Source organism: Phoxinus phoxinus, assembly GCF_949152265.1.
Source record: "Phoxinus phoxinus genome assembly, chromosome: 14".
NCBI classification, from domain to species: domain Eukaryota; kingdom Metazoa; phylum Chordata; class Actinopteri; order Cypriniformes; family Leuciscidae; genus Phoxinus; species Phoxinus phoxinus.
This window is the reverse complement of record NC_136889.1, coordinates 27650086-27674203: the sequence shown is the minus strand read 5'-3', so window position 1 is coordinate 27674203 and position 24118 is coordinate 27650086. Positions and strand designations below refer to the sequence as shown.

Sequence of the window (24118 nt, the reverse complement as noted above, 5' to 3'; positions counted from 1 at the left end):
TGGCTTTCGGTTCATTTTTGTGACGCGCAGTTCCCGGAGACAGTGACGACTGTATCCTAATATGAATAAAAGTTTACAGTTTTGAACGATGTAGGCTACTCTACTCTGATCTGTATGACTAAAAAACTACGGAGTAGCCTACTAGGGCCTAAGTTATTTTAGCTGTTATGAGAAAAATAAATCCAAATGAACGCGCCGCGGAACACTAGTTCAACATGCCAGAATAAAACCCGACTTTAGAACAATGGATAGCGCCACTCGGCGTGGTGTGCCAAAATACTTAATTATAAACTTCAATATTTCATTCAAAATAATCTCAAAACGCTTTGTGACATTTTGAAAGCCGTGCATGCATTAAGGGAACCATGAACGTAACTGAAACTGGTTCTGATTTCATTGTTTGTCGTTTAAACATGCCTGTTGCATATCTTTATTTTATATATTTTATATGGTCTATTGATGAAGTAATTTCTAGGATTGATTACTGTGGGGGGGAGGGGAGGGAGGGGGGGTAAAATAATTCAGCAGAAGCAGGGATGTTTAGACCAGAAGGAAATCCCCGTCCCCCTGGCAAATCGCACCTTGCTTAAAACCATGTTTTTAGGAACCAAAAAATAAAAAGGCTACCCTGTATAAAAACAATGTTTTGTTTGTTTGTTTGTCTGCATTAATAATAGGCTATGACATGCATTAATAGGCTAATATAAAATGTACAATAGTCTATGTTTGTTCGGTATTTGAACCTGTATCATCCAAATGATCGACACGTAAGTTCTACCACTCGGCCATGAATTTACTCACTGAGAAATGCCCGGTTTCTCCAGTCTTCTCCAGAGAAGCGCTCATCATTCGTCTCATTCCTCAATAGAATAGTAAACAAATAATCAGCTTCATTGCACCTAATTTATTTTTGTTTGTTATTTTTGTTATTATTATTATTTTAAATTTTTTATCACGCTGCTCCCAACGGGCAATAGGCTTATGTCGCCCACCGACGTCTAGGCGACATAAGACTTTGAAATGCGACTGGATTATTTTTACCGCGGTAGTTTTGCCGCGGTGGCTGGCGCGGCGGTAATAGGCATTCTGGTTGAGTACCTACTGTAGACAGGAGTATAATGGCGAGCAAACAGCATTTTCAATCGAGTCCCTGCCCTCGCTACATAACAGGTGGGGAAACACGCAATTTATGTGTTGTTTGTTTGGGAGTGGAGCATGCACATCAGCTCTCGTGTGGGCTGACAGAGTTCACTCATAAAATTTCCCGACGCGTTTTAACCGTTTTACTGTTACTTTTGTCCCAGTAGCTTTCCGTTCATACTATACATTTAATCCTGTCATTAGGGGGGCGTTCTAGCTGGTTAGTTACCTAGATAAAAAAGGAGAAAAGAATAATCATGAGGTAGGACGGATGTTTTAACCACATGGAGAAGCTTTCTCACATATGCCATCTTGTGTTTGTGCCCTGTGTTGAGGAACTTGTGGTTCCAGAACTCACTGTTGTATTATTGTTAGTACTTTGTTTTTATGTATGATGTTTGCTGTTTGGTAAGGCTTATGTTACTATGTTATTGGTAAATATGTTAATAGACAGGACTAAGCACATTTTGTTTGTTTGTTTGATGCAGAGGGTGAGGGATAAGCATGAGGAAACAGTTCAACTATAAATAGACCAAAAAGGGATTAATTGTCTTCATTCTGCCAACAACACTCATTCCATCTATTGTTCATTTCATGAGCTACAATTAATCAACGATACCAACAGCCGCTTGGAGACTCGTTTGCAGGCTGATGTGGCTTCATCATCATTGCACTTAAGTACTGTTTCATCTCACTCCTACAACTCCAAAGACTTAGCTGTTGGCAGCCCATTTCCTTCGCAGCTGAACGGCTGTGTATGTTATGTGTTTTTTGGCTGTATGTTGATTTGAAGTGTAAATTTAATACACATGGCTCATTGAAACATGGAAGTTTCTGGTCCCTTAATTCTTTATGCAGCATCAAAACAGGTGATAGTGTGTAAAGAAAAGCATGCACTATCGGGAGTTTTAGCTCTGCTCCTGTTGGCTTTCTTCTCAAGGGAGAAACGTCTTATGCAAGAGGCTTGGATCTCGTGTTTGCAGAGGTAGCGCGTAGATTACGGGTCTGCAATAAAGAATCTAGTGGTGAGATCTCGGCGGGTCTGCAATAAAGAATCTAATGGCTCGAATCTCACATGGATTACGGGTCCGCAGTATATTTATAATATAAAATATAATGTGGAGGGAACCGAGCTAATTGGAGATTTCCTTTCTCTCTTGTTCCTATGATCTATGAATGATTCTATTTTATTCTACCTAAATATACAATGCCCACAGGGGGGTATTCTGCAAACCCTGCCACCTTGTGTGGTTCAGGGCGCAGCGGGTTCTAGTCGGGGCTGTTTGCACCTGGCCACTTTATGCATTTTCTGGGATTGGAAAAATATCCGATCGTGAAAAGACCAGAGGCCCTATCTTGCACCCAGCGCAATTGACTTTGTACACCGACGCATGTATCATTCCTATTTTGCACCCGCGCACAGCGGACTTTTCCCTCCACAGACGTACGTCGTAAACTAGGGAATGAACTTGCGCTCCCGGGGGCGGTTCAGAGGAGGCGTGTTCCGGCGCAAAAGTTCCCTGGTGCTATTTTGCAAGTTTAGAAAACAATTCCGCCACTGACCAGGAAAAACGTAGTCTAAAGACAGTGCGCATGTTATTCATATTCTATTTTAAGGGCGCATGCTTGGCCATAATCAATGTAGCACAACGCGCATACACTTTGATTCTCTCATCTACACAGAAGCAGCAGTTTTCATTTTTGCAAATCATACATTATTTCAAGGAAAAATATTAACACACGAGGGAAATCATTGTTGTGTCCATGAAGATGTGAAAAAAATAGGCATAAATCTAGCTTACACATTTACCCAAATTATTATACTGTACGCCTGTTTAACCGAAGCTTATTTGGCTGGGTTTCTCCCATCATCCCCAATGTCACTTCTCTGTGTTTTACGGCCCTTAAGAGAACGTCAATCTCCTCGGTTGTGAATCGCTCCTGGCGTGCGCCTGGCAAATCCACCGTAATAGCAGCAATCTGGCATGGAACAAGCGCGCCTGCTCTTAACGGGAATGTGAGATGTCGCTCTGAGTGGTTTATTTGACGTATGCCCAAACCACACCTATGAATAATGTAGCTACTTCAGACCAACCCATTTTAGATTTGCGTCGGGCGCAAGAGTCATTTATCCCGCCGGTATAATAGCAACAGTACCCAAGACCCGCCCACAAAGTTACTTGCGTTTCGCGCTTGATACTTGCGTTTCAGATCGTTAAAATAGGGCCCAAGGTGTAAATGCCCTCCGAAACGCATTTGAGACGGATTTAAATCTGATCGCTCAAACCACATCAGGAGGTGTTCTGGACAAAACTGGACAAGTGTAAATGCATCTGGTTGTTGAAACCACATATGCACATTTTACTTTACATTTTGTTTTAGGCTATATGTCATGTTATAGCCAGATATAACGGCGCTACTGCAACACGCATCTCCACAGATTAACAGCTGAGCATCTATTCATCATGCCAACGTGCAAACTATCGCAAATCAAAGTGAAAGTAAGTCGCAGACGCTTAACATACAATCATCTTCATTAAAAGTAAAGAAACTAAATGAACTTACCAGGGCGGTTGCCACTCTCTTTGATCGCGGTCTTTGATTTTGAAATCAGCTGATGATCAATGAAATGCAGCTTATAACTGTCATGAATTATGTGACTGTTGTTCCTTTTTTAAACATTCCCACAGTGTCAATTCTCGACGCAGTGCGAGTTCCCTTGAAAGGGATCGTCTTGGTTACGACTGAAACCTTGGTTTCCTGAAAAGGGAATGAGATGCTGCATCGCCCAGCAATACTTCCAGCATGCCTGTGATCAGAATCTGACATTGTTTGGTCTGGGTGTATTTATAGCTTCCTGGTCATGACGTCATCCACCTATGACGTCCCTTTATTCCATTGGACTGATTTCACACATGCTTCAGGACGCAATCACGCAGAGGTGTTCCCACAGCGTCAATTCTCTACGCAGCGTCTCATTCCCTTTTCAGGGCACCAAGGTTACAGTCGTAACTGAGACGTTTTTCAGTTTAATTTTCATAAATGGTCTGGCTGAACTGTGGAAGTAACTGTGTTCTGTGAATATTACAGTATGTCCACATAGTACATTCATCCCTTTACAGTATTTTAGCAAGGATAATCCTATTTTTTTTAAATAAATTGACTTCTTTAGTACAACAAGATGGTCTAAAAAACAATAATTATGTCATTATTTATACAGTATCGGTAGTACAGTATTCACCCTTCAGCCTATTGTACCTTATTGCTTAACATGACAAAAAAACAACAACTGTAAATTAACACAAAGTTATTAATAGGAACATTTTCTTTAAAAAAAATTACGTTTAACAGCCTTTCCCTCCATATGGTCTCGAAATACCATGGCTGTCAGGAATTGTAAAGCTATTGTATACATTTAATAAAAAATACAATTCATATAAATGCCACAATAAAAATTTGACTGATTTATCTTGACTTTCATTTATGACATTATATTTAGATATTCTATTCAAAACAAACAAACAAAAAACCACTTTGAACCACACAAAACATTTTATACAATGGTTAATTTAACTTTTGTAATCCACTCCCTTGCAGCGTGAAATGGAATCTTTTCCATCTTATCATTTCAGCAGGTGTAGCTTTACTGCATTTGATGAGTTCACACATGGCTCTTTTGTACTTGCCTGGATACCGGCTCCTTCTGTTACAATGATTTTCCACACACAGTTCAGGCTGTTCCCATAAGGCTCCGGGAACCCAGGGGAGAGGATGGTACCTCTCCTTTCTGTTAGATTCCCGCTGCATGGAACTGTGGAGCAAAACGGAGGCAAAATTTTGCTCATTCTGAGGATTGAACAGTACAAGTGCCTGAACTGAGTCCTGTGAGAAAGACAGCCGTCTCCTTTGACACGAGATGTGATTACGCCTAAGGTAATATGAACCAAAGCCCTCATCACCCTGCTAAAACATACATTCTCTGCATGAGAAATGTCTTTCTGGTGCCACTTTATATTTACACCAAGAAACAATTATACCATTGCATTTGTAAAGACTTTCTAGGCATAGAAGCTAACCACGTTTTTAATAAGTCAACATGACCAACAATCCAAGTTTAAAAATGACAAATTACGGAAGTAAAATGGGTTGCGTTTTCTTGTCTTATGTAGTACTTTTTTCAACATATTAACAATGTCATGCTTTATACTTCCTGGTAGATTCCAAATTTTTTTTCCCCATTGAGGGATGTTTAAAAAACACTCATTTTTTTTTTTAAAGAAGTATTGAAGAATTTTTGTGGAGGGCTCTTTAAAAGCATTAAAAAGAGTAATTGGGTATCCAAAATCGCATAGTGTCTGATTAGTATGCTACATTTGAATTTGAACTTATAGTTAAAAAAAAAAGTATGTTCTATATTGTATGAATATGAAATATTAATCTATATATTAATGAAATTCGGACAAACTATATCCACCATGTTGTTACAGTTGTGTCACTTCACTGCAATTAATATATCCTCTCCAGTGGCCTCATGGGAAAGTAAAGGCGGAAGTAGTAGTTCATCTGGGGACTTTTTGCCAACTGATTTTCGAATATTATGTATTCGGACTACTCTTTTAGCGTACTTTTTTTTAGTAGGGAAGTATTCGATTTCGTCACAGTGTATGTTTCCTGTCTGATACCGTCACATAACTTGTAAAGGATTAATATCACATCACTTTCCTGCAGCCCCAGAGCAATTAGTTGCATGACATTTATGGCTCAATCTCTATTCAGGTATTACAGACTGACCAGCAAACAGTGTTTCGTGTTGACTTTAATTCATAGATGAAATGGATGAATGTGGAATGATTTTTATGTTGCAGCTAAGAAGCTAAATATATTTAATTTCTATTAATATTTAATAGATATCTACCTTTCAGTTTGTAATACTTATGACAACTGGGGAATTGAGATTTGAAAGCAGACTGAAATGAGGATGTGCCTTGGGTGTGATAAAATCGTGACAGCACTATAGAATACAGCGACAGTTAAATGCTCAGTATTAAAGCCTGGAGGTTACGGCTTTGAACTGAAGGCTGTGGCCCAGAGGCCCTTGGATTCAGCTTTCAGACCCTTGAGGATGGCAGTATAGAAGGAAATATTAACTAGAGGCCTGACATTTTAAATCCTCATAGAGGCCACTGCCATTTCGTCCTCCAGCAGGATTCCTAACCCTTATTAGTTGCCTCAAGGTTACAGAAGATCATGGGAAACTCGCACATTTACATTCTCTATGACTTGAGAAAATACGGGGCTATGAATATCTGAATGATGGTACCTGTTAGCAAGAAAATAAAAGTAACATGGAATTTGTACTGTCTGGATATTTTTTGTATTTCTAACACTCAGTCACAATGAATTGTTTAGTCTTGAATAAAACATGACTAGTGTGCATTTTCCTTGGATAAATCCAGGCTAGCTTACCTATACAATTTGGGATGGTGTCATTCCACTGTGCCAGAGCGTTAGGGACCGCGTGGCACTTGATGGCTTTGGATCCCTGGAGAAGGTATCCGGGGTTACACTCGAAACGAACAATGGAGCCAGCTGAGAATTCTGAGCCGATCCGCCTGCCGTATCTGGGCTCTGGGATGGAACTGCACTGTGTATCACTGGTGCGAGGAACAGCTAGTGGACAGGAAACAGATCTCTAATCAAAATGGGGCAGATGTGCCAAAAGCTCAAGCTCAAGCTACCTTTACAATATAGTAACAATGAACTAGGTTACAATATATATATATATATATATATATATATATATATATATATATATATATATATATATATATATATATATACATAATTTAAAATAAATGCTGTTCATTTGAACTTTCTATTTATCAGCCAGTTCTGTAAAAAAGTATAATCATTTCCACAAAAAATATGATATATTGTATCTGTTTTCAACTTTGATGAAAATAATGAGAAATGTTTCTTGAGCAGCAAATCAGCATATTAGAATGATTTCTAAGAATCATTTGACAATAAAGACTGAAATAATGATGCTGAAAATTCAACTTTGCTCAAACAGGAATAAATTACATTTTAAAATATATTAAAATGGAAAAAGTGTTATTTTAAATTGTATTAATATAATATATCACAATATTACTGATTTTACTGTACTACATTGATTCAGCCTTGGTGAACATGTACAAGCAACCGTTCGAACAGTATGTGGCGAGCAGGACGAGGTTGAGGGCCGTGAGAGATACAGTAGTATAGGCAAATATAAATACAAATACATAAATAATACTGCTAACAGAACCCATATAGGCGACTCAACTCTGAGTTTTACTTTTACCATGTTGTTAAGCTATTGGCTCAATACTTTAATAAAGCCATTATAAAAATATTTACAGCAGCAGACATTTATTGGGTAAGGTCCATTTCTATTTTTGGTAAACAGAGTGACGTTTTTTTTTTCTACCCTTTTCAGTATTGAATGAATTAAAAACAACATTTCACTTTGAAACACAGATAACGTTCCATATTTGTTTGTAACCTACTGTTGTATGCTTCCCGGTGCAGAAGTGTACACTGTGACTATTTTAGCACTCTTTTTTATAGAAAACCCACATATGTATTTCTGTAGTACAATTGTATGAGCATCTGCATGACCCTAGCACAGAGAACTTTGCTGGTTTTGTTTTCGAACATTGTAGCAACTTTGGTTCTTTTTGTCTATTTGTGCCTTAACTTTCATCTGACGGCTGTGGATATATAGGAAGAGGCTGGTAGGACCATCCACCATCACCTGGATACCTCCATGAGCCAAATGAACTGTCCTAACTGTCAGAGAACATTTCTCACACACCCGCTGTTCTCTCTGCGCCCATTGCTGTACGCTATAAAATGGTGAGGAGATATGAAAAGAGACAGACCAGGCTTGCCGTGGTCTGCCCTGTGTGTGTGTGAAAGCTCGATGATGCGGCCGTGAAAAATTCCTATTGTATCTTTTTATAAGGCAGCTGATAAAGGGAGTTAAAAAGAGTCATTTATATACTCTTTTATGACACCTTTTAAAACGAGGGAAAATGCCTCACACATCCTGCGGCACCCTGCCGCTGTCTGGGAAATTTAAAACCTCATAGGTGAGTCATTTAAAGGAACAGTTTAGCAAAAAAGTATTTACTCACCCTCATGTCATCCCCAAAAATAGCTCAACCAAAAAATGCTTTTAAAAATGTTTTATTATTATTATTATTAGGGGTTCAAGCACGTAGCACTGAAACCCTGTTGTATTTGTTAGAATTACCAAGGATCAGTATTGCCCCCTAAAAGTGATCGGGCACTGGCAGACCAAACCAAACCGCACTGCTGGGTGCAACAAGATATTGAGGGCGATTCTGGACCGTTTTCTCCCCTTCTGACAAATCTAGATAAAGTCCCAATTATCTTTATTGGTTCTACAGATAATCTTACCAGATTTTCCTGTGGTGTGAGGTGTGTTAAGAGTGACTGAATCTGCTCGGAAGAACGTCAAATGTAGAACGTCGATTTTACGAGATTTCCCGTGTTCACAGACGGGACTCTGATGTTTGTGAATTGAATATGTTAATGTGTGGTGTGCTTTCCTGGTCACATCTTGGCATTCCACACACTAGAGGAACACAATGGTTAAATCTATTATTTTGGTCTCTCACATTTTGAAAATATTTTAGTGTGGCTCCAGCTTAAGTAGTAGAGACTTGAAACGTTGAGGGATGGTAGTACCCACCCCATCTACAAACGTCACGAAGGCTCACCCCAATCGGCCTGATGGTCCGTCACAGGCTCAAGTCTCTCAAATCGTTGGAATCCTTTAGCTCAAGACGAACAAAATTAATGTCTCGGATGATTGATATCCAAAACGGTAAGCAAGCGCTGTTTTGTTTATGGTTTGTATACCTGCAGCCTTAGTTTTTGACAAATATATCTACTTAAATAGACCGTTATGTCCTTTACGCGCAGACGCAGAACGCACATGCTACCTGACAGTCAGCTGTAGTCCTTTCGGTGTGTTCAAGCACAGATTTGTTTTTCCTGACGCGAGGTGACAACGCAGCGCCAGTTCATCAGCGTTAGTTCTTTAGCGTCGGTTTGGTGTGTCCCTACCTTATGATCTAAGTGGTTACATATAAAGATGCAGCCTGCATTGCAATGTTATTATATAGTTACGATGACATTTTAGTAATACAGATACATTTCTGTCAAATAAGTGAATATAGTGTTATTAATATCTGTGTTGTGTTCTTATAAATACATGTTGTAAATAATAATACAGTTACTAAGCTCTATAAATCCATCATTGATGGCTTCAAGTAAAGTGAAAACATAGGATGCAATTTTCCTAAAACAAATGTTAAGAAATCATGAAGATGTGCTCATCATACATTTTAAGTTGTTTATCTGTAAATGTAATAATGAACAATAATTCCTGTAATACAATAACGAAAAGAAAAACAGAAATCATTAATACAAACAGTTGGATTTTGTATATATATTTTTAAAGTTACATACTAGCAAAACACTACAACAATATTTTTTAAAGTATAATTCCAAACTGCTATAAGCAATACAGTGCATATGGCTGAGGAGATATAGATTTTAACAAATGATTGCATGACCTCTAATGCGAACATTAGCCATTAAAGACAAACCAATTGGTACAGCAAATAAGGGTCTCTGGAACTATTTTATATGTGATCATTTATAAATCAGTGTATAATGGATTCTGTACAAGCATATTGAAAAAGCAAATGCATGACTTATAAGTAATTATAAAAATAATATAAATGTGACTATAACTGTTCTTATAATGCAGTATAGGTCTTAATGAGTCTATATAAACATATTTGTGGAATAATAATGCTTGATTTTTTTAATTAATTATAAGCATGGACTTCATAGAAAGTGTTACCGAAAATGTCTCCAAGCATAAAACTGTGAGGCAACTCTCAAAATACTCATGAGAACAGCGTGCAAATCATTCTTCCATTCGGCTTTACTCAGAGCTAAATGCATTACAAATTACATCAAATTCAAGCCCCTTCCTGATTTGACTCTATTGTGTATTGGTTATGACATTGTGATTGCGCTGTTAACTTCTCTGTGTGAAATATAAAGGCTATTTCCCACAGTGAGCGGGCTCAGGCATACTGATCAGCAGGCCGGCTCTACACTACACAGCCGTGATTTCACTTTATACACGCTCCTAATATATACACTTCACCCTATACACGCTGCCAATGTATACACGACACAAACACACCAAAGGCTAACTGAATGTTTTGGAATTGAAAATTAAAAAACAAAGTGTTGGCTCTGCACGATGACCTGTTATTGACTGAGGGTTGAGCGTGTGCTTACCTTGGTAAACAAAATGGAAACCTTTGGCAGATGGACCGCTTTTTGCGCTGAATCTCAGCATGATTTGGTTTGAAGTGGCCAGGGGCAAGGTTTCTCCTGCAAAAACACAATATGGCAGACATTAAAATCTCTCAGAGTTGCTTGTGGACGCAAATGTGCCACAACAAACTTTAGCCTTAAGGTAGTGTGCGTGACGAATGGCTTAATAACTCTGATCAGCCTCCAAGGCAAAGGGTGGAGAGAGCAGGTCAGCAACAATGGGCCTAAAACTGATGGATACCCAAAGAAATACTCCAGCTGTCTTCAGCATGTTCATAGATGCAGAGGGTACATTAAAAGAAAATCCCCAATCGAAAGGCTGACTTACCCTTGAGCTAAACTATGAGCTTTTCCAAAATCAAAGTGTACTTTTACAAAGTTGTATCCAAAGGAGGAAACAAAGTGCTGATATAGACGGCAACCGAACACTACAGTTGAGCCTGGAGGGTTAAACACTCTAACTATGAATTGAGTGGCCTGTCAAGATTTCTGGCCCACTGCTCACAAAGCTGAGATAGAAATGATATGAATTTACAGCGCTTCCCATGGGAATATAATGTTGCACAGCAGACCATGAAGATATACAGTATAAAAATGCCATACAAACAGTTTGTGTGCAATGGCCGCCATCAATCCTGCAAAGACTGTGGAATTAGCCGTGATTTTCTTGTTCTTGGCATTTTATTACCTTTCACTCAATAATACCGGCAATAATTCAGCAGGAAGCTGCAAGGATAACATTTTCGTTTTAGAAAGAATTAAACAAGTCTAGAACCAAAGGGCAAAACCGACAACATGGATCCCAGATTTAAGATTTGAACTTGATATAAATACAGTGGTCCAAAAAGTATTTGAACTCTTAAGCCACACTTAAAATGTCATTATCAATAAATAAAATAACAAAATATCAAACCAAGCAGCATTCATTTTAAAAGAAGATGCTTTGATGACAAACAATATTTTTTATTATTATTTAGGTTTGAAATGATAAACCTACGGTTTAGAACAAGGACAAAAAGTATTTTGACACTTTTTTGACACTGGTTGCCAGACATTAGTGGATCATGGTGATAGGTAATGTGATTCTCTACACCTGTGGTTACTCTGATAGGACACCGCTAAGAACTTGAAGAGAACCGACTTATTTATCAACAAAAAAACAACAACAAAAAAAACAGCAATTTATTTAAAGTCTGCAAACAAGGATCAAGTTTATAAAAATATGGTTCTAACTAAATTCTTTCTGAGAAAAAAATTAGCATAAGCTGCCGATTCCATTTGCTTTTATATTGTGTTGTCTAATGCAATGGCTTTTTTTTTTCTTAGATTTATTTTTAAAACTATAGATCTAGACAGGATTTATCAGAACTTATTTTTAATCTCGATCTATATCATAGTTAAAGTAAAATAGATTCAAAAGGTGGAAGCATTATTACTGTAGGTTACAACTTTGGTACCGTTTCACTTAAACATTTAAAACTGCATTTTAACTTGTTTCAGTTTCATTTAACTTTTTGAAATATTTTAATTGCATCTAAAATGTCAATAGTTTTGTTGCAAGAAAAAGAAAATTAGCATATACTGTAGATTAGCATATACTTTCGGATTGACTTATGTGTGCTAATGTGTGTGTTTTTTTTGGTTGTTTTGTTTTTATGATTTAGTCAAAGTATTATTTATTTAGGCTCGAGCCTGACAAAGTGTGTTCACTATACTGTATAACAGAAATTTGAAACAATAAATACAAATACAAAATAATCAACAGACGCTTTCCAGAAATGATACTCCCTCTGCATTTCCCCTTTGGAAAGAAGCCATTAAACCCCACTTGAGACCTCGTTCACTGCTCAATTGTCTTTTCACTGATTTAAAAAGCCATACAGTATATGCCTGTTTGCTTCTTTTCAACGGGTTCTGTGCATTTCAAAGCAAACTCAAAGCAACAAAACTGTGGTGAATGTAAAGCCATTACTTACCGGAATGAGATCCAGCCAGGGAGCTTAGCAGCCTAGAATTCTGATTGGGCCCATCAAATAACTCAACGGAGTCGTTCATGGCAGTCTGGAAATAGGCAAATTGCCCAAACACCACTAAGGAAACACAATGAAACACACAGAGCGTGTTACTATCATCACCACTGCTGGGAAGAGGACACTAACAAAAGTAGTACAATGAGTTAAGAATAAAAGAAACATAAATTTCCCATTGACACTCGTATTTCAGGCTGATGGTTTTATAAGTGTTCATATGCAGTCTGCACAGAAGTATGTATAGCCTAGACACATCAGCCACATCTAGATAAAGTGGCACATGAGATTAAATTCATTACAATAGAAGATTTTGATTACAGAAATCATGGCGTGAAATTGTGAATAAACCGTAAACTCATACCGCAGAACACCACTTATACCACTGCGGAAGCTGTCCTGAAAACAAATGACAGAGCTTTGTGGGAATCAAGAGCCCAGCTTTTGCTTGTGATTGACTGAGCTGGTTCTTTTTTAATTAAATAAACCAAATGACTTGGGTTGTTGACTTGCTACAAATACTCAAAGGGGCTATATGTAGAATTCAGAAACCGTTGTTATTAGCGACCCTGGTGGCCATACAGTGAACTGCTGCAGCCAGTAACTTATTGTATACGTCGAGCGCATTAAGCTCAGCACACTGCCTTGTTTTGAATGTTCGGTAACTGCCTTGTTTTTTGTTCTGTGCTTAGAAGTAAAAATATGTCTTAGGAAATACCTTTGCAGTGATATACTGATAACGGACATCCACACGCCGTTCACACAGCTGAGAGCGACGTTTAGATGAATATGTAAATATGTGCTGCGCGTTTTCCTCTCAATGGCAAAATAAACGCACAACAAAAACGACAGCGATGAGAAAGTAGCCGTTTAGAAAGCATCTGATCATAAAGAAAGCTCTGCCTTTCACCAGCATCATGACGACAGATGAGTTCATTCAAATTGCACTACGATACATTTATTATAAACTATATATTTATACATAAGACTTTGTATAGCCTATACAGATTTGGCTATGTGAGACTTTAGTTTGAATTAATGCCATTTCTTTGCATGATACATTGACATTACAGTTGAGAAGGGCTCTTTAGGCATCACAGAAAGGAAGAGAGGCTCTTGGGATCGAGCGTAAACTTCGCATAATTGATTTTCCTAGAAAAATTTTTTTTGCTACAAGCTGTTCACACATTGGCACAAAAATAAAGGCAAGTAATACATGACAATTATTACATATAGCCCCTTTAATGCTTAGTTTAATGACTGACATTGTTCAAAGAACAATCTAAAGTTGAATAATCAGTTAGAGCTTTTGTGTGCTTTTACTATTAGTGTGCATCCAAGTATGAGAGTGTTAACATCATTGTACACCTTTTTATTGTTTTAAAATCATGAACCTCTTTCTGTAATGTATGCAATATGTGTATGTTTGGTCACGTCTGGTCTCCATACCTTCTGACCTGAGACCAGTGATGAGGCTGTGATGTGTTGGCTTGCCAAAAAGGACACATGGTTCACACGGTAGGGAATGAAAGACTAGGGAAATCACAGAGGCATGCTGTGCATGTCAGGTGCTGGTGTGAGAGCCAGCTAAGCAGAGAGGGGTGAAAGGGGTCATACGGGCCACTGCGATGACTCTATTATCTCCTCTGTAATGAGATGTCGGCCCTCACTTCATACTCAAACAGTACAGAAAACCTGAAGGGCCACTGCTAGTGGCTCTGCAAATATCAGTTTGACTGGATTTCTGTTGGCTCAAAAACACTTCCACAAACTTCAAATGTTAAAGCCTTATTTGCACTGCTATTTGTTATGCATGAACTGCAGGTTTTTTTTTTTTTTTTTTTTGCAATGACTTTAGTAAATTCTGGTTTTGAGCAGTTGTGGATATAAAGTATGCCCAAAAATGTATTTAAGTTTACTCATAAACAAATTCTGTAATAGAACATTTGGATTGAGGATTCATCACTTGAATGAACTCTTCCCCTGCCATTGATGGAATTTTCCACCATTTATGACACAACGGTTCCCCATTGACAGATAAACAAAAAAAGCTGATGGGGAAATGTTAAACAGATTATTCAAAATAATTTGAGTTTATTAATTAATGCTTCACTATGGAGCCCGGGAAGTCACCTGTGGGAGAGAAAAAAAACAATCCGTGGCGACGGTTTTGCAATCCGTCCGCTCAGTTTATAAACCGCACTCACGAATTCTCAAACTGTTCCCTCGGTTTAACAAATCATGCCCACGGATTAATAAACCGTACCCACAAGTTCCTAATCCGCGCTCTCAGATTTGTAAACCATGCCTCCAGTTTTTGCAATCTGTACCCACAAATTCATAAACCGTGCCCACGCTTTCACAATCCGTTCCCACGGGTTTGTAATGTACTCTCTAAAAATACAAATAAATATATATATATATATATTGAGTAAAATTTACTTGAAACAGAGAGTATACCAAATATACCAAACTTGAAAACATGATTTGTTAAATTTACTGAAAACTGTGTCTTAACTTTTTAAGTAAGTATTACTCCCATTTTATTATTTTCAATGTATTACTCAGTATTACACTAAAAAGAACTGAACTGTGACCTTTGTGCGTAACTTTATTTACTTACCAAACTCTCCAGATACTGTGATGTAGTAGGAGCATGTCTGGCCATTCGTGTAGTTGAGAGGATAGTTTGGGGATAATACCACTCCCTCTGATCCAGTGTACTGCCCACCGCATGGTGCTGAAAGAGAAAAACAACACAAAAGGCTTGTATTTACTCTTGTTCAGTCCATATGACACTAGGTAATGAGGTCATTTTTAGTACAGTATTAGATATGTGATGACCGGTGAGACTGGGGGAGCTCTCCAAATTTCAAAAGAGGGAGAAGAGGAAAGCACAAACTAAGTCATTTTTCCATTATGATACTAGGTCAGATCTAATAAATGTACCATACTTTGTGCTTTCTGGAGTCAGTCTGTCACATGTCTGAGTGTTATAGACTCTAATGTTTCAGGTCATTCTATGTGCCTAAGGTTAGTTCCAATTGCTTGTTAGCGCACTTCCAAGTCCATATTTGACCATTATAATTTAATTCTAAATTGTACATGCTATACGTTCAAAGAGCAAATCAAAAGGCATTGGGATTAAGTGTGCATAGATGTATCAGTTGACAGGAAGTGCACAGGGGATTTACCCGTCAGCAGTTGCATATACCTTAGTACTACACAAAGTTTGGCTAAAATAAACGAATATAAACTGATGCATTGATGCTAAAAATAAAAGTCATATTTACTTTTACACATCGAACACATTTATGTGTGATAAATTATGGATTTTATACAATAATATATTTATGATATAAACACACTTGGATGCATTATATGCAATGATGTGAAAGTATAGTGATTTACATATTTATTTACATAATAATATCCTCATATTTGAAACCCCTAATCTGCATGATGACTTAATTGTTGCCTGTGTTTGCTGACGTTGAAGGGCATTACAAACGAATGATTGATGCAAAGAAAAAAAAAACGATTCCCTGCTGAATGTGTAGGTTAAAAAAAAACTTACGATTGCAAGGCAGAACTTATTTTTAAAAAAGGCACTGTTTGAATAACAGGTAAGTGGAGTAATTACCAGAGGAAATTGAAAAAAAGCTGTTTTGACTGACACACTGCTGTTTTAAACAATAAAGTAATAATCAATTACTGTACATGATTCACTTCAAAGACAGAAGTAGTCCTTGCTAATAACAACTCAACAGTAACTGTAATTCTGGCCCTGTGGGTCTGAGTATTGTGTGGACTCGCACAAGCTAATGACACCAAATCATTGCATCCTGCAGCAAGCGGTTGACTTAACTCCTGAACATTTATTGGAGCAAGAAAGTCAATAACAAGATATTGGAAAATGTACATACCTTTATACAAGCAGGGTTAATTTGCTTGAGCTTGACATTAATTGCACAAACCAGCTTTAAGGTAGCACTGCTAGAATGGCCTACAATTAACACATCATACAAACCGCTTGGAAAGGTTGTTGGAATTGCTATAGCCTCTGACAGGCATTTTAGTCAAACGGATTCGTAATTCAGGTCTGAGCATGAGGAGGGAGTATTGAGGAGGACCAGCCAATGAAGACTATAAATCATCTGTGTGCTGGTGCATTGGCGTGTGTTATCTCTTTATCATGATAGTAATGGGTAGAGGCTAAACACTTACAGGTGTTTGACTGTGCATGACAGGAAAAACAAGTGAAAATCAACCACAAAGGTCACCGAGAGGATTACTGAGAGTGCCAAGTGTGAAAATTTGAGGCTGAGAAGGTCAGCAAAGAGTATTTGTGGAGATATTAATCAATGTCAGTGCTTCTGTCACACCTGGCCCATTGCGTGTGACCTTGTAACCGATGGACCACCTGTAATAAGCAGTGTTGGGGATCTTATTCTAAGAAATCAGCCCACATTTTGGCGATAACTCTAGTCAATAGCTGAGCCTGCTTGGCCGATTAACAGAAGTGCTACCAACCCCTTCCATTAGGATATGAAAAATAAGGGTTTATATTAGCAAATGTTAATGTTATGCATGCAATTTTATCATTCATTTGCATGCGCAGTATATCAGTGTAAGACATCCTGTTCTCTAGATATCAGCAATCACATTGGTCATTAAAAAAAATCATATCAGTCGACCAATAATAATTGTATTACTCATATTACTCAAAGTTATTAATTACCAGGCCCAAATCTGCAGATGTTTCGCTGCACTGACGGAAAGAACATTTATGAATTCATTATTGCAATGAGCTCGTCGTTTCTGCCTTAAATGATTGAATCGTTTAAATTAATACATTTTTAGCTAGATGTGAATAAATGCGCTAATTCAAATAAATGTGAATTTAATTTAAATTTTGCAGTAGGCTAAATATAGAATGTGTTAAATTTAGCTAGATTGCTAATTTCAAAGTATAATCATATTAAGCACAACAAATATTATAAACGAACACACAACAGGCCAGGGATTTGTAGAGCTATGCAGATGGTGCAGAATCAATGCAAGCCTGATCATTGGGTTACTTGCATCCACCTTATTTTTAACGTAAGAACAGACAGCCATTTTACCTTAAATGTGCAAGCTTTCTGGTGTCAGCCATTTCCAGTTATGTTAGCTGGTCAAAAAAAACACCTAGTTAACAACAGTAGCCTTGCTTCCCTGAAGAGGGAATGAAGCGCTGCGTTGAAATTGACACTGTAGGAACGCTCTGCATGGTTGCATCAAGAAGCACGTGTGAAATCAGTCCAATGGGGTAACGGGACTTGGGGTAATGCCTAAAGTGGAATGTCAGCTTCTAATAGGCTGAAGTAAGTCACTGACAGGCAGGAAGTATGGCTGAGTGACGCCTCTTCAGGGAACCACGGTTGCAGTCGTAAGCGAGGTGTTCCTTTCAAGGTGAAGACTAAAATGTTACTGTTTAATGTTATTTTTCTTTATTCATTTTCATAATAATTTCATAATGTGTTTTATGAGTAAGTGTATGTTTGTACATGTGTGCTGATGAGAAATATGGGATATATATTTTGCATATACAGTAAGTATGTGTGCTATGTGACGTTCACTGAGCAGAGATGTTCCGATGATGATGATACATTGGTATGTTCTTTACAAGGAAATTAATGTTTTTCAACTGTTGCAAATGTACCACGAATGTATACACCGAGGATAGTTTCGTAATATGGAAAGTGGATGTGTAAGCATGAGGTATACGTTCCATTTTAAACTTAAAGGGCACCTATTATGACATTTAAAATGTTCCTAATGTTGTTTAGGGAGTCCCCAACAACAGTTTTACGTGCATGCAATGTCAAAAAACACTTTTGTTTTCGTATAATATGCATTTATTTTTACCTGATTTGCTCACCGACTCCCAAATGATTCGTTCAACGACTCGTTTTCGCAAACCCCTCCTCTGCGCGACACTAATCTGCGATTGGTCAGATGACCCAGCAGTGTTTACAGAGATAATACTTATTGTTTAACACGAAGTACAGTGATGCTTTTATCAATTAAATCGTGTTATAATAATGATTATTGTCCACTGCTTTGTAGTTTGTAGTTAAGTAAAAAACTAAAAATAAGATAAAGAATTTAATGTTAGCGAGCATAGCCCAGAGTTAATATTGTAAAAGCACAATCAGTCTTTGTTTGCATTAGCCCGATGCATAAACATAACGTTTTTACAAAAAAAAAAAAAAAAATGCAGTTACGTTACTACGAGGTATTATTCTATTCTTTAAGACAACTCCGAAAACAACGACAAACACTTCACATATCTCTCAATACAATTGTCATTGAAGACCTAGAAGCTAAACGGTGCTTACACAACAAACAAAATAATTATTAAGCATGCTACATAAAATATAAAAGCAACAATTATTAATAACACTTACAGGTTGTGATACGGAGGAGGAAGCTGATGCAAATACACTTAGAAATGAACCTTCCTTCAATATCAGCCGGCTTTTCCAAGTTTCAAATCCAAGTTTGATTGCATTTAAAAAGCAATATCGTCTTCAAAATGGCGCGAAGAAAGCACAAGGCTCGGACTATACTTCTGTGGTATAGTTATATGAATTGTAGCCACAAATGCTCCTCCTTGGGCAGATGAAAAAAGTTGGCTTTTGAGTCGCACTTCAGAACACAGCGTATCGTCGCCATGATATTTTCATGATATATTGCTGGCCTTGGAGCGCAATAAGTGGGCGTGTCATATTCAAATAACTTGACAAGTTGACGTCATCTAGTCAGAGAAAAAGCTTCGGTCTTCTAACGATTCATAAAAATGACTCCGATTCGACTCTTACTTTTGAAAGACAATAACTTTATATACGGTGCACTTTCATATTTCAAACTTTGCAGGATGTTTTTGTTCACTTAGATCTATGTTACACACTACATGAAAGGTAAATTTCAAAATTCCATAATAGGTGCCCTTTAAGCAACATGTTTTTCTACCTTACAAGTAAGTTGAAAGTCACTCAGTGGTGTATATAAGCTCAATCCTTACTGTACACCACTCCAGAGAAACATAGAGGCATGATGGGGTGAGAGGAAGGAGAAATAGAGACATGAGGGGGTGAGGGAGGAGAAACCCAAAGAGAAACCATTTACAGCTGGCATGATGGGGTGAGGAAATGGAGAACAGAGAAATCTGGAATGAAGACCGCCTGTCATGTAGCCTTATTCTTCTAAGCCTGTTTCTCTCTCTCTGGTACATGTATAAAATAATAAATAGAAATCTCTTGGCAAAATAATATCTGGTGTAGCTTCCGTGATTCAACAATAACGGGGAAAGCATTATTTTCAAATCTACAAAGGGAACTCTCGCTACGTGGAGAATGACGCTGTGGGAACGTTTATAATGACAAGTGTCTGTTTTATGTGATATCGTGGAGAGCAGCACTAAGGCGAGAGCACCTGGGACCCCAGTGTAGAGTCCAGGTTGTAGAACATCACAAATGTGTGCGGAGAGGACCAGCCCACCGCATCACATACATCCAGAAGCGAAACTCCTGACAGAATAGTCTTAGAGGCCGCCATGCTCCTTGTTGAGTGGGTTTCTAGAGCAACAAATCAGCATATTAGAAGGATTTCTCAACTCTTTCCCACTGTGAGAGTGTGTGCATCAATGAAAGCAGTGCATTAATATAGAACAGTGGTTAAACTGACTTAAACTCAGCCACAACAGCCACAACAACTTCTGCTCACGGACACAATCTCAGCTGAGCCCTGCCCACAGAGCTCACCACAGATAGACTGTGACATACTAGAACTGCTCCAAGATTCAGCACCCAAGGACGACTTCCTGGAAAACAGCCAGGGAAACCAGGACAGCATATTACAGCCTCCGATAACACCAGAACAACAGCCCCTCTCACCAGACACGCTATCTCTATCTCCACCATCTCCACTTCTGGGCTTCTCAGAGAAAATGGAAAAACTGGTCTATGCTGGAACCAAACTATCCCACTCTTTTGCAAGCCCCCAGATATCAACCAAAAAACAGCAGGCCCTAAAACCACCAAAGCCTGCAGGCCCCGCTCGCCCTCCCCCTCCTCCTGCAAGAGTTCTTCGGGCTCTGCCACAACGACAGGGCTCACACCCTCCTCCTTCTGCTCGAGGTGAACTAAAAACAACTGATACCAGCTCTCATTGATATGTGCCGGGTCCCCGCTATGATAACAGTAACTTTCTCAAATGTTTACAGAACAAGCGGGAACCCTGTGTGCCTGTATCTTTCTCTATTGCTGTTCGATTACATGATAGAAAGTCTAAGGCCTTCAAAAGCCGTACAGCAAACCCATCTAATCTGGTGCCTATTACACGCCAAACTAAGACTGCTGTGTGTACAAAAAGTAAGACTGTCAAGTTAGCACTTTTAAACATCTGCTCACTTAAAAACAAATCACTTCTAGTCAATGACTTAATAACCACATACAACCTGGATTTTATGTTTCTAAATGAAACTTGGCTAGAAGACAACTGCAGTGCAACTGTCCTCAATGAAACATCCCCTCCTAACTTTACTTTTATGAGTGTCTGCAGAGCGGGTAGGAGAGGTGGGGGAGTAGCTGCTCTTTTTAAAGATGTCTATCAATGTAAGCAAATATCATTTGGTAATTACCCGTCTTTTGAATATCTGGGTATTGTGTTAAAAGGTGCTCCACGCATTTTACTTATAATTGTTTACAGGCCTCCAAAATACTCTTCAGCCTTTTCTGAGGACTTTACAGAACTGTTATCAACCATTTCCTCAGAGTTTGACTGTTTTGCTATTTCTGGAGATTTTAACATTCACATAGACAATGCAGAAAACAATATGGCAAAAGAAATCAAAACTGTTTTAAAAACTTTTGATCTGACTCAGCATGTACATGGACCGACACACAATCGTGGACACACTCTAGATTTACTTATCAGTAAGGGTCTAAACATTTCATCGATTGTTATTAAGGATGTAGCACTGTCTGATCATTTCTGTATTTTCTTTGATATATTGATCTCTCCTGCCATTGAAGCTAGATCTGTGTCTGTCAAGAAGAGATGCTTAAATGAGAACACTAGTGTACTATTTATGAAGGCTATATCTTTAACACCAAGCATATCTGCTGACTCTGTTGATTTTCTCCTTGATTCTTTTAACTCAAAAGTTAAAAGTGTAATTGATGATATTGCTCCTGTGAAAGTCAGGAAGAGTGGTAGACAAAAAGCACCTTGGAGAAACTCAACAGCAGTGCAAAATATGAAAAGACAATGCAGAAAAGCAGAGCGCATGTGGCGGAAGACAAAACTTGTAGTCCACTATAACATCTACAAAGACACCATCCATGCTTTCAATATGGAATTAGGTAAAGCTAGACAGACTTTCTTCTCAAATATTATTAACAGCAACTTAAACAACACACGCACTCTTTTTGCTACTGTAGAGAGACTGACAAACCCCCCGAGCCAGATTCCCAGTGAAATGCTCTCAGACAGCAAGTGCAGTGAGTTTGCTTCTTTCTTCTCTGAGAAAATCAATAATATCAGAAAGGTGATCAGCACATCCTTGAGTTGCACTGGGGTCAGACAGATCAGACCACAACCTGAGAAAGTAGTTACTATGTCTGATTTCAAAGAAATTGATGGCAAAATTTTAGAAGAAACCGTACAGCACCTTAAAACATCAACCTGCGCCCTTGACGCTCTTCCCACATCTTTCTTCAAAAGTGTGTTAAACAGCTTAGAAGCAGATCTGCTAGAAGTGGTAAATGCCTCACTTCTCTCTGGAAGTTTTCCAAACTCCCTGAAAACTGCAGTTGTCAAACCCCTCCTGAAAAAGAGTAATATGGATAAGACTATATTAAGCAATTATAGACCGATCTCAAATCTTCCTTTCATTGGCAAGATCATTGAAAAAGTTGTTTTCAATCAGCTGAACAAATTCTTAAGCTCGAATGGATACTTTGACAATTTTCAATCTGGTTTCCGATCGCATCACAGCACAGAGACAGCGCTCATAAAGATAATTAACGATATTCGCTTAAATACTGATACAGGCAAATTATCAGTGTTGGTGCTACTCGACCTCAGTGCTGCTTTTGACACTGTTGATCACAACATACTTCTTGACAGGCTGGAAAACTGGGTGGGTCTTTCTGGGATAGTCCTAAAATGGTTCAGGTCATACTTAGAAGAGAGAGGTTACTATGTGAGTATAGGAGACCATAAGTCTGAGTGGACATCCATGACATGCGGAGTTCCTCAAGGCTCAATTCTTGCGCCACTCCTATTCAACCTGTACATGCTTCCAATGAGCCAAATAATGAGAAAGAACCAAATCTCTTACCACAGCTATGCAGACGACACACAGATCTACTTAGCCCTATCGCCTAACGATTACAGCCCCATTGACTCCCTATTCCAATGCATTGATGAAGTAAACAGCTGGATGTGCCAAAACTTTCTTCAGTTAAACAAAGACAAAACTGAAGTCATTGCGTTTGGAAACAAAGATGAAGTTCTCAAGGTGAACGCATACCTCCACTCTAGAGGTCAAACAACTAAAAATCAAGTCAGGAATCTTGGTGTGGCTCTAGAGTCAGACCTTAGCTTCAGTAGTCATGTCAAAGCAATAACTAAATCAGCATACTATCATCTGAAAAATATTGCAAGAATTAGATGCTTTGTTTCCAGTCAGGACTTAGAAAAACTTGTGCATGCTTTCATCACCAGCAGGGTGGATTATTGTAATGGACTCCTTACTGGCCTTCCCAAAAAGACCATAAGACAGTTGCAGCTCGTACAGAACGCTGCCGCCAGGATCCTAAGCAGAACCAGAAAATTTGAACACATCACACCAGTCCTCAGGTCTTTACACTGGCTTCCAGTCACATTTAGGATTGATTTTAAAGTATTATTACTGGTATATAAATCATTTAATGGCCTAGGTCCTAAATACATTGCAGATATGCTCACTGAATATAAACCCAACAGATCACTCAGATCATTAGGATCACATCAACTAGAAATACCAAGGGTTCACTCAAAGCAAGGAGAGTCCGCTTTTAGCTATTATGCCAGCCGCAGCTGGAACCAGCTTCCAGAAGAGATCAGGTGTGCTCCTACAGTAGCCACATTCAAATCCAGACTCAAAACACATCTGTTTAGCTTTGCATTTACTGAATGAGCATTGTGCCACTGTTCGATATTAAAGTTTTAGTCTGAGAAAGAGCTAAGAATGTGAATGCTGGGCTAAGGAAAGTGAAAAGAATGTGCAAGTAAATGAAAGAGAAAAGAAAGTTGATACAGGGAAGTCGTAAGAAGATTGAAAGAGAATAGAAAGTTGATAGAATTAAAGAATTAAAGAATTAAAGAAGATTGAAAGAGAATAGAAAGTTGATACAGGGAAGTCGTAAGAAGATTGAAAGAGAAAAGGAAGTTGATAGATGGCAAGTCGTAAGAAGATTGAAAGAGAA

At 38.3% G+C, this 24118-nt stretch overlaps 1 protein-coding gene across 1 annotated transcript in view; it reads right to left on the bottom strand.

Moving 5' to 3' along the window:
• LOC307010858 (CUB and sushi domain-containing protein 1) overlaps nucleotides 1-24118 on the bottom strand; it is a 605591-nt gene that overhangs the window by 98653 nt on the left and 482820 nt on the right. The window contains exons 31-35 of the mRNA XM_079635929.1: nucleotides 15223-15339; nucleotides 12549-12662; nucleotides 10534-10629; nucleotides 6607-6810; nucleotides 4827-4951 (exon numbers count right to left, since the gene is read on the bottom strand). Of these exons, the coding sequence (XP_079492055.1) occupies nucleotides 4827-4951; nucleotides 6607-6810; nucleotides 10534-10629; nucleotides 12549-12662; nucleotides 15223-15339 (656 nt within the window). The remainder of the gene's footprint in view (nucleotides 1-4826; nucleotides 4952-6606; nucleotides 6811-10533; nucleotides 10630-12548; nucleotides 12663-15222; nucleotides 15340-24118) is intronic.